Source organism: Leopardus geoffroyi, chromosome X, assembly GCF_018350155.1.
Source record: "Leopardus geoffroyi isolate Oge1 chromosome X, O.geoffroyi_Oge1_pat1.0, whole genome shotgun sequence".
In the NCBI taxonomy this organism is placed as follows: Eukaryota; Metazoa; Chordata; class Mammalia; order Carnivora; family Felidae; genus Leopardus; species Leopardus geoffroyi.
The window spans coordinates 48,193,436-48,204,853 of record NC_059343.1 but is presented as its reverse complement, the minus strand read 5'-3'; the positions used below and the strand labels follow the sequence as shown (position 1 = coordinate 48,204,853).

Here is an 11,418-nt window from a genome sequence, read left to right as displayed (position 1 = left end):
GTAATGGCTGTAACTGTGCTTGGGTAGGAGAGGGGAGGCGGGAAGGACACTGCGCGGCTAGAGGGAACAGGAAGAAGTACATTAGTGGAATAAGATTTAGGATTAGGCTCCTAGCTTTAAAGGGCAAGGAGAGAGGAAGGGAGGAAGCTGTCTCAAACCCACCTTATAGCCATTATGTGTCTTATAATGCCTTATGACATTCCTAAGGACATGGCCCAACACATACTTTTTCTAGGCTCCATTTCTCAGATTAGTAAAATCGAGGACCAGAGAATTTAAGTGGGCCACCCAATCTCCAGAGCAGCACTGTTTCCCAGTGTAGCCCGTAGCTTTTCCATATACATTATTTGTTTCATTCGCTGGGCAACCCTGTAAGGGGTATTAAGGCTAAGTATGAGAGAATGAGTGAATTCATCTGTCTCACAGAAGTGGTAAAGCCAGGATTCAAACACTACCTTAATCACCTCAAGGAATACTTTCCTGAATAAGTTTTTCCTAACACCCATACACCACACCTCCCCAGTTAGATCTTTTCCTCTGGGCCCCCACGGCACCCTCTGGTCCATTCTGTCAAAGCACTTAACACAATACACAGCTACCATTGATTTCTGTTTTTGTCACATGACTTCCAGCAACTTGACAGCATTGGCCATGTCTGATTCATCTTGTTAGCCCCATCCTCTAATCTAGGGGACAGCATATATTAGGAGTCTATAAATATTTCCTAACTGAATGGACAAACACAGGACAAATGCAAAAACATGTTAGTGACATGTTTTTCAGAACACACAATATAACTAATAGACATGCCTAATGTGCAAGGAAAAGCATGACTTTGCAGTCTTAGCTTCCTCACCCCAAATTGCAACATGATTATTTTTCCCCAGAATTATTTTATAGTCTTAGAGCCATAATCCTCAATGTCTGCAGAAAAGACCCAAAGAGCTGCTTTTCCTCCTAGAGGACTTAAAGGTTACCTTCCAGTTATTGCCATCAAGATAAATAGCTCTGCAATTAAAATAAAAAATTTTGTTGCTTTGAGCTTTTTCATGCTTTGGTGGTTATTGGCTCAGGATTGAGTCCCAGGAGTGGAATAACTAGGACAAAGGAAATTAACATTTTTATTGCTCTTGTTTCGTATTGCCAAAGCACTGCCCAGTAAGAGTTCATGTCCATTTACACTGAAGACCAATTTGAAACCCAGCCCCGAGGAAATCCAGATCTTGCCTGTCTCCATTGCTGGTTTTAATTTACCCATTTTGCAGTTGCTTGTTAATATTAGTTCTGACATTTGGTGCAAGGAGAACACATGGTTGGCCTGAAGAGTAAAGGCTCCGGGTGGCTCACGAACTTCTTTGATAACTAACAGCTGATATTTCAACAGAGGGCACACATGCCCCTCTTACCCAGGGTACTTCCCTAGCCTTTCCAAGGAAACAACCAATGCCTCCAGGCTCTCTCTTTGATGCCACTCATGGACTTGCTTTGAGGGTCTAAATGCAAGAAAGCTGTGTATTGGATAATTAGCGATGGAAGAAAAAACCTCTAGGAGAACAGGTAGGTGAGACAGAAGGAAAAATAGTTGGGGTTACACAAACCCAAATCCATTCTTCAGGCTCTCTGGAAAGTTTTCTTTACATAGGGATTGCTTGAAGTGTGGATTAAAGGGTATGGAAGAGTTGGAGAAAAGAGGATATCTATGTCTAATTATGTATGTATGTATGTATGTATGTATGTATCTATCTATCTATCTATTTGTCATCCATTCCCACCTGTCTTTGTGGGACACTGTCATAAAGATGCAGTTCCCTAACACCTTGAAAAGTCTCTCTAACTTTGTCTATTCCAGTTTTGAGTGAACTGGATGGTAGGAATTATATCTCTTACCTCCCCAATGGTGTATAAAGCAGGTCTGGTTTGCGGTGGCACTTTGAACAAGCTTTTCACCTTTTCTGAGCTTCAGTAACCTCCTTACTATAATGGAAGTTGAAGTCCTTAGGCTGCTTCCTTCAGAGGGCTGTCTCAAGGTGAAGAGGAGTGGGAGAACAGGAATCGAATTTCTGGAGATGTTTCAGGACTTCATGCTCTGAGATTAGTGATCCTGCTTTTTTTCTCTAGCCTCCACAGGCAATACCACCACAGCCGTACAGCTGCTCTTCTCCCTGAGTGACTATAGTCTGTGGAGAGTCATTCCTAGGACTACGGTGCAGTGAGCCTTGGGCCCTAGGCATGGGGCTGAATATAGTGGGGGGGGGGGGATAGTGGGCCAGGGAAGTGGCTAAGAAGGAAGTGTTACCTAGGCTGTTGCCACAGAAGGTCTGATACTCACATATAAACACCTAAACTGTAAGCATGTAGCCAATCTCTCCTCTACACCCTTACTCCCCATAAATGCATTCATACTCACATACTCCCAAGCATTACCAATAAGGAGATCCCATTTTGTGATTTTGTAACCCATCAGTATGGTCTTCTTTTTTAAAAAAATTTTTTAACATTTATTTATTTTTGAGAGACAGAGCGGGACAGAGCATGAGTGGGGGAGAGGCAGAGAGAGGTGAGTACACAGAATCCAAAGCAGGATCCAGGCTCTGAGCTGTCAGCACAGAGCCTGATGCGGGGCTCGAACCCACGAACCATGAGATCATGACCTGAGCCGAAGTCGAATGCTCAACTGACTGAGCCATCCAGGTGCCCCCCATCAGTATGGTCTTAATACTGCTTTTAATGGGATTCTCCCACATACCCCATACTTTGGGAGGATAGTCAGGATAAGTGGGCCTCAGGAAGTCACACTATGTAATTTTTCTTCCTACAGTTAACCTCATTTTAGAATTTGTGACTCAGATCTGGGTCTTGTGTAAGTCTCTGATAGTGAACTCTTTTTTTGTAACCAGTTAACTGGACCTTTTTAGGGAAGGCTTTCATTCTTTTGTTTATTCTATTCTGCCCCATTCAAGGTTGAGAAACTTTCTAGATTCCACCTTCTACTTTTAGACCTAGTTTGCCCCCCCCCCCCAGTTCCCTGCATAGCTCTAAGTTATAACATTTACCTTTCTGAATGGGGGATTATTCATCTACATGGTCATCTCATCTAGGGCAGAGAGATATAGATTGCACAAATACTCACTGAGCAAGTGTCTTCTCTTTACCAGGACCTGAGCTGGACACTGGAAACACTGATCACAGATAACTGAGGTCTAGTCCCCATCCTCAAGTAACTCACAGTCTAGTAGGGAAGTATACAAACAAACACTGGTGGATACTTGCTCAGATAGATTGAAGCATATAGACAATACGAGAACCAAAGATAATGCCTGTCCCAGTATACAGGGAAAGTTTCCCAGAGGAGGCAAACATTGAACCAAGTCTTGAAGAATGAGTCAGATTTAATTGAGAATGGAAGGAAAGATAAGGCATTTCAGGCTGAGCAAAGGCCCAGAGGTTAAAAAAAAAAAAGGCATATGCTGTGTTTGGGGAATCAGTGAGTCAGCCAGTGTAGTTTAAGCATGAGGGTCTAAAGAGACATATGGCTACAGAAATAGGTTGAACTTGATTGAGAAGAGCCATTCTAAAACTTTTCCATAAAGCTTGTTTAGTTCTCCTGCTTCTAGTATCAAAATTGGTAACAGTGGTAAACAACAACAAAAACCCAAACAACACACATACAACCACAAAAACAAAACAAAACAAAACAACAACAACAAAACCAACCAGCTAGCTAGTTCCAGTTCCAGGTAATTTTCACTTGGGTTTTCAAGCCTGGAATCCAGGTTTACCCTTTCAGACCTTGCCAATAGCCTGCTTGCTTCCTATCTCAGATTTCCTGCCGCTAAAATTATCTTTCTGCCTCTTGGCAAGTTTGTGAGGACAAAATTGTAAACATAGAAGGGGGTTCATGTGACTGGCTCAATTACTTTGAACAAGTTATTTCCCCTCTCTAGACCTCAATTTCCCTGTGAGACTAGTGAGAATATTTATAAGGCACAACTAGGATATGGAATATATTGTTGCTTTGTGCTCCATGGAAACATACATGTGAAAGGTTATTGTTAAGATTATTAGCATTGCAAATGAAAATGAGATATTACCTTACACGTGTCACAATGGCTAAAATCAAAAACACAAGAAATAACAGGTGTTGGCAAGCATGTGGGAAAAAAAGGAACCCTGATACACTGCTGGTGGGAATGTAAATTGATGGAACCACTGTGGAAAACATATAGAAGTTCCTCAAAAAATTAAAAATAGAAATACCATATGATCCAGCAATTCCACTACTGGGTATTTACCCAAAGAAAATGAAAACACTAATTCAAAAATATATATACACTCCTATGTTTATTGCAGCCTTATTTACAATAGCTAAGATATGGAATCACCCCAAATGTCCATTGGTAGATGAATGGATAAAGAATATATGGCATATATATACACAATGGAATATTACTCAGGCATAAAAAGAATAAAATCTTGCCATTTGCAACAACATGGATGGACTTAGAGAATAATAATGTGAAGTGAAATAAGTCAGAGAAAGACAAATATCATATGATTCACTCATGTGAAATTTAAGAAGCAAACAAACAAGAAAAAAAGACAAAAGCAGACTCTTAAATACATATAAACTGGTGGCTGCCAGAGGCGAGGTAGATGAGGGGAGGGATAGAATAAATAAAAAAGGTTAAGAGTACACTTACCTAGTTGATCACTGAGAAATATATAGAATTGTCGAATTATTATATTTCACACCTGAAACTAATATAACACTGTATGCTAATTATACTTCAATAAAAAAAATCTAACACAAAATATAGTATGTGCAATATTGCACTGTCAGAAAAAGAAAAAAACCCAACTCAGTAGCAAGCAAAGCCAATGCTGAGGGGAAAAAAAAAGATTAGCATTAGCAGAGTAATACCAGTTAGGAGATTTATTAGGATTAAGAGAGTTGTATCTCTTCCAAAGTCTATTTCTGAGACTCTCAAGGTTCTGAGACCATCTGGAAGACTCCCTTCTTAAATCAAGCTAAACTAATTAATTAACAACAACAAAAAAGCCCTGGACTGGGAAAAATCAGGTCCGCAGTGTCTTACTCCTGACTTGGTCACTTGTTTGCTACAGGACCAAAAAAGTAAAAGTGAGTTTATCTAATTGATTAGCAAGAGCTCTTTATTTATTATAAATGTTAACCCCTTGTTATATGTTATAAGTTCCCCTTACTGTTTCTTATATGCTCAGCATTATGTTAGAAGTTGCAGATTAGCTAAAAAGGTGATTGATCATTTACTACATAAAGAGAACGGGTGTTAAGTAATGTATTTTGAGCATTTCTAGGTTGCTTTATGTGTATTAACATGTTGAATCTTCAACAACCCTAAGCGGGTAGATACTCTTATCAGATTAAAGAAAAAAAATGAGGCACTGAGAAGTTAAGTCTTCTGCCCAGGATCTCATAGCAGAAGGAAGAGGTGGGATTCCACTCAAGTAGTATGGCTCCACAGCCCATTGCTCTTAACCACTGTGATTCACTGCCTCAATAGATTCATTTAGATGAGCAGGCTTTGAAATGTATTAAAGGTTTGGAATGATTTATACACAACCGGAGGGAATCTAACCTCTGAATAGACCAGAACACTGAGAATAAACTTTTAAGGAACTTCTTTTTTTTTTTTTTAATTTTTTTTTTTTCAACGTTTATTTATTTTTGGGACAGAGAGAGACAGAGGATGAACGGGGGAGGGGCAGAGAGAGAGGGAGACACAGAATCGGAAACAGGCTCCAGGCTCTGAGCCATCAGCCCAGAGCCCGAGGCGGGGCTCGAACTCCCGGACCGCGAGATCGTGACCTGGCTGAAGTCGGACGCTTAACCGACTGCGCCACCCAGGCGCCCCTTAAGGAACTTCTTAAAAGGCAAAGTGGAGCTGAGAGCATTGAAGGAAAGTGATTAGAGATTTCTATCCCCAAAAGCTTGCTCCTGTGTAGCCCAGTTCAGTGGAAGAAAGTTGAGTTTCCTTGTAGCCAATCACTGGAGATTCATCAGGGGGTGGGAAGGTTGCAAAAGAATGAAGTAAGAGTACACTTGGACATCTTCCAGGTAAGCTGTGTCATTACATGAGTTCTACACATGAAAACCTCAAAACAACCCGGTGTGGAGGGGGGGTGGCTAGGTAGAGCACACACATCTGGGTGGGATGGTTCTGGCCTATGGACTTGTCCTACTTTGAGGTCATTGCTCCCTGATCCCCACACTCAGCCTGCTGCAGCCTTCACCCTAAGCCTCCACCATCTTCACAGCTTGGCTTGAAGAGCTGTAGTCAGGTCATGGATCAGATCATGATGCCTTTCTCCCTGGGGTTCCTAATGGCAGCTGGAAGCCATGTGGGCAGTGCTTACCATCTCTCCCCCCAAAAATGGCTGCATTCACTCCTCTTCCAAACGTTTACTCTAATTTATTTAGCCTTGGTTGGGGAGAACATAAAGATGACCAGATAGTGTCCATCTCTCCAAGTATGCTCCCTAAGCAGAACATTTTAGAAGGGAGAGGCCCTGTGGTGGGAAAGGCAGCAGAATTCAGGGGAAGACAATAGTTGCAGTAACATTTGGGGGTGGGGGAAAACAGGGAGACAATGAACCTTCCACTTCCAGTTTGGGTTTTTGATTGCTAGCTCAAAATATTGCAGTTTTCAGTAGGGATTTTTTTTGTTTGTACTTGAGAACCTTGAATTTGTGATGTGGATCTCTAGAGGTTTCTGGGTTAGAATTTGACATTCCACTTGGGCGCATTTTTATTTCAAAGCTGTGAAAGCTGCTGAGACATGTCTCCATCACCTTTACTTTTTCCACCCCACACAGGATGTAAGCACATGATCTTTGGTCTTTTATTTGCATACTCTACTAGTCCTGTCTTCATTGGAGGGAAGTAACTGGCCAGACCTAGGCTATCTTGCTGGCTACCTTCCTTGCTGGGCTCCAACTTATCTCCTATGTACACAGCCCTTGGAGTTCAGAGGCCTCTGCTGACCTCTGCCCAACCTCTCTCTCTCTCTCTCTCTCTCTCTCTCTGTCACTCTGCGCCCAAGCCCCCACTGGTACATACAGGCACAGAGGCAGGCAAGTCAGGCAAGGACTAGGAAAGAGGAGAGGGGGCTGGATACAGGCTGCCAGAGGGCTCAGAAGCCCAGTGCACCTCCCTGTCCCAACTCTGTCCACCTGCTGCTGTGGCCACAGCAACAGAAAAGATAGCTAGTAAGGCAGGAGTGAGGCCCAGTACCTTGTGGACAGTGGTGTCATTAGCTGTGATGCCTAAGATGTCTCGAGAGATGGAAGAGCTCACCCAAACCAGGTTGCAGAAGATCTGGATTCCACATAGCAGTGGCAGCAGCGGGTTACAACGGAGGAGGGGCTGTAAGTGTGATTTGCTTCCATGGGCCTCAAGGTGGTGGTGGTAGAGGGGGTATATAAGAGCAAAGGACATGCTCCCCATCTACCCCCAACCCAACCTGAAAGTGGGACTAGATAAGCAGCTGAATTAAATAGCTGAAAAATAACAAAAGGCCAATGGCAGAAAAGATAGAAAAAGAATGAGAGAAAGACAAAAAGAGAGAGATGAAGGACAGAGAAAGAATGCAGATTAGGTAAAGACCATCTTAATCAGAGCGATTTTTCACTAGGCACTTTTTTCTTTCTTATCCAGAGATTATTTCAAATGCTTATTGTTTGAAATTTCACATTTCTAATTTGGAACTGTTCAGTGCTGGCCTAGAATGTTTCATTTTGGTGATCTCAGTGAAGTGTCTGGAAATTGGTCTTGTCTGATAGTGCTTGGGTGAAATAAGGTGATGGTTCCTGGCATAATTTCTCAGGGAACAGGTGCTGGATACATAACAGTACCACGTCATTGGTCAGTTTGTCTCCTCCATTTTCTCAAGCCTCTTATGGTAAGTTTCTATCTGTCTGATGCCCTGGGTGTCCTGTCTCCTGCATTGCTATCTTGGCATACATGGACACTTTTGCTGTTCTGGGAATTTGAGAGAGAAAACACTCAGCTTCTCAGGCACACCCTGCTGTGAAATATTCACTTGGAGAACTTAAAGAGCAGGGACAAAGGAGAATCAAACAAAACTTGTATATATATATACAATATATACTATATACATACACACACAATATATATACTATATATATACACAATATATGCTATGTATAAAAATATATATACTATATATATAAATATATATACTATATATATAAATGTATATACTATATACATATAAAAACTGTAGTATACCATTCCCCATAGATAACAGGGATGGTTGTGAACCAAGGTGCTTCCAGCCCAAGGATATGGCTTGAGGAGCCATGAGGTGGGCAGAGTTAAGACAGTTGTGCACTGTGGGACCCAGACATCTTGAGAAACAGCTGACTAAGTTTCCACTATAGAAATGTTCGAGGATGTTCAGGCTCAAGGATTTTGGGAGGAGATGTAGTTGCTTAGAGAATACAGGAAGATTTAGGATGTTAAAATATGGTATGTAGTATGTAAGATGAAGATGGAGGAAGAAGAGGAAGAGGCAGAAAAAAACCCAACCTCCTGCTCTCTTTCCTTCTTCTATCCACCAGCAGTTTCACTCACTCATCTAGAGATCTAGGAGCCTGGATGAGACTGAGAATTACATCTCACCTCCGTGCAACCACTTTGATCCTTTCCAAGGAACAGTTGGGTCTAGCTGGCAAGCAGGCAAGCTAGTCTCTGCACATCTGGGTCCTACAGAGTTAGGCCTTTTATATTCCTGTGAACTCTTTCAGGTTGCAGAACTATTATACATAAATCACTTAATATAGTTGCTGTCATGTAGAGGGTGCAAAACAAATATGTGCTCACTTTAGTTCTGAGCCTCTATTTCCTCAACTGCAAAACAGGATTAATAACTACTCCCCACACCATGTTGTTGGGGTGATTCAGTGATTCAGAGGTTCTGGATCCAGACTGCCTAGGTTTGAATCCCAGCTCGGCTACCTCCTGCCTCTGTGACTTTGGGAGAGTATCTTTACCTCCCTGTGTTTCCATTGTTCCATCTGTAAAAAGAAGTGACTAATAGTGTTGTTGTGAAGATTAGAGAGCTAAAGTATATGAAATGTTTAGAGAATTGTCTGGCTTAAAATAAGTGCTCAATGAACGTTAGGTATTATTTAAACAACGTAGGTGTGTGATCTTTTTGCCCATCATATCTTCAGCATCAAGCTCAGAGCCTGGCACATAGCAGGTATTTAATGCTCTACTTCCACTCTACCACTTATCATAGGCAAGCATGGGCTCTGTTTGCACAAGACAGTCACTCATTAGTGATTGACTGACTTATGTCAGACCACAGATGCAATAAACTTAGTGTTTGCCAAATCCTGCCCTGGGCAATGTCTGCCTCACCTCCCTTGCTGGGGAGTCTATTTACCACTGAAAGACCTGAATCATCTTTTGCTTGGAGCATCCTCTCTAGAAGACCTACTTGGCCCCAAAGGAGGCAGTGGGCGAGGAGATGGACACAATCAATGATGCTATTCTGAGAACTAAATTCTTTAACATGTGTAAAGTGCTTGAAAAGCTGTGTATGTTCATCTGCACTTGTTTTATCATTCAACATTATGTTTTGTGTGCCATCTATATTATTGTGCATGCAGTTACATTGTTTATTCTCCATGCTATGCAATGCTACATTTTGTGAATATCTCATGGTTTGTTTACCAATCTGTTTATGATCATTTAGGTAGTTTCTAGCTTTTGGTTATGAACAATAGTGCAATAAAAATTTTTGTCCACATAAATTTTGGAAGCAACTTTTCATTTTTTTTAATTTTAGAGAGAGAGAGCATGCACAAGCAGGGTAGAGGGGCAGCGGGGAGAGAGAGAGAGAGAGAGAGAGAGAGAGAGAAGCTTAAGCAGGTTTCATACTCAGCATGGAGTCCAACATGGGGCTTGATCCCAGGACACCGGGATCATGACCCAAGCCGAAATCAAGAGTCAGACATTCAAATGACTGAGGCACCCAGGTGCCCCAGGAATCAGCTTTTTAAGTTACACACACACACACACACACACACACACACACACACACACAGGCAAAGCTTTTGAGATTTTGATTGGAATTGCATTCAATGTGTAAATCAATTTAAGGAGAGTTAACATTTTTGTGACATGGAGTCTTCTGTAAACATAGTATGTCTCTCCATCTATTTAAACCCTTTCCATGTTATTCAAGTGAAGCTTTATAATTTGAAAGGACTTGCACATCATTATAGGTAATTCTTTTATTTCCTTTTTTTTAGAGTGAGAGTGCCTCTGTGCACGTGTGGGGGAGGGACAGAGGGAGAAGGACAGAATCTTAAGCAGGTTCCATGCCCAGTGCAGAGCCCGACATGAGGCAGGATCTCTAGACCCCTGAGATGATGACCTGAGCCTAAATCAAGAGTCAGATGCTTAACTGACTGAGCCACCCAGATGCCCCAGAAATTCTTTTATTTCTTGCTGCTATTGTAAATAATACCTTTTTAGAAAAATATATTTTATAGCAATTTATTGCTAATGTTTACAAGTATAATTATAGTTGTTTGTATATTGCATTTGTAACTAGAAACCTGATAAACTTTCTTATTACTTTTGATAATTTATACGTAAATGACAGTTTTCTTTTTTCACCCCCCATCTTTATATTTTTATATCTCCGTTTCTTATATTACTGGACTCCTAGGACCTCTCACCTCCAACACAAACACACCATTTTAAGTACAATGTTGAATAGAAATGTTAACAATGCGCATTGCTATGTTGATCCTAATTTTTAAAGGGAATGCTTTTAAAGTTTCAACATTGAATAAATTTGCAGTAGTTTTTTGTAGATACCATTTAACAGATTAAGGAAGTTCCAGTTCATTCTTAGTTTGTCAATAGGATTTTTTTTTTTAATGAGTACTTTCATTAAATGTGTTTTCTGTATTCACTAAGATGACATGTTAATTTTCTATTTGAATTTGTTAATGTGAATTACAGTAGAGATTTTTCTCGTGTTGCACTAATCTCACAGTCTCAGGATAAATAAAAACTGCTGGATTTAGTTCATTAACATTATATTTAGCAATTTGGCATTTTGTTCATGAATGAGATTGGTTTGTAATTTTTCCATTCTCATGTTTCTGTTTGATTTTGGTGTCATAAAATGAAGTGGGAACGATTTCCTTTCATATTATTTTCTGACAAAGGTCATACAAGAAACTATATGTTTTTAAATATTTGGCACAACTTTCAGATAAAACCATTTGAGACAGCTGTCTTCTTTGAAAGAAAAAATTCAACTGATACAATCTTTTAAATAGTTATAGAATTATTCCAGTTTGCTATTTCTACTTGTTAATATTAAGTTATGG

At 40.7% G+C, this 11,418-nt stretch overlaps 1 protein-coding gene across 5 annotated transcripts in view; it reads left to right on the top strand.

The window, feature by feature from the left end:
• The first annotated feature begins 1,252 nt into the window (after window positions 1–1,252).
• Window positions 1,253–11,418, top strand: part of PFKFB1 (6-phosphofructo-2-kinase/fructose-2,6-biphosphatase 1) — a 138,821-nt gene continuing 128,655 nt past the window's right edge. Inside the window, exon 1 of one of the 5 annotated variants that reach the window (XM_045470734.1) lies at window positions 1,253–1,557. Coding sequence is in view for 3 of the 5 variants with exons in the window: in XM_045470733.1 (XP_045326689.1) it covers window positions 7,302–7,407 (106 nt within the window). In the remaining 2 variants the exon portion in view is untranslated. Of the gene's footprint in view, window positions 1,558–7,109; window positions 7,408–11,418 lie in introns of those variants that run through there. The other 4 variants (XM_045470736.1, XM_045470737.1, XM_045470735.1 and 1 more) reach the window with 4 other exon arrangements.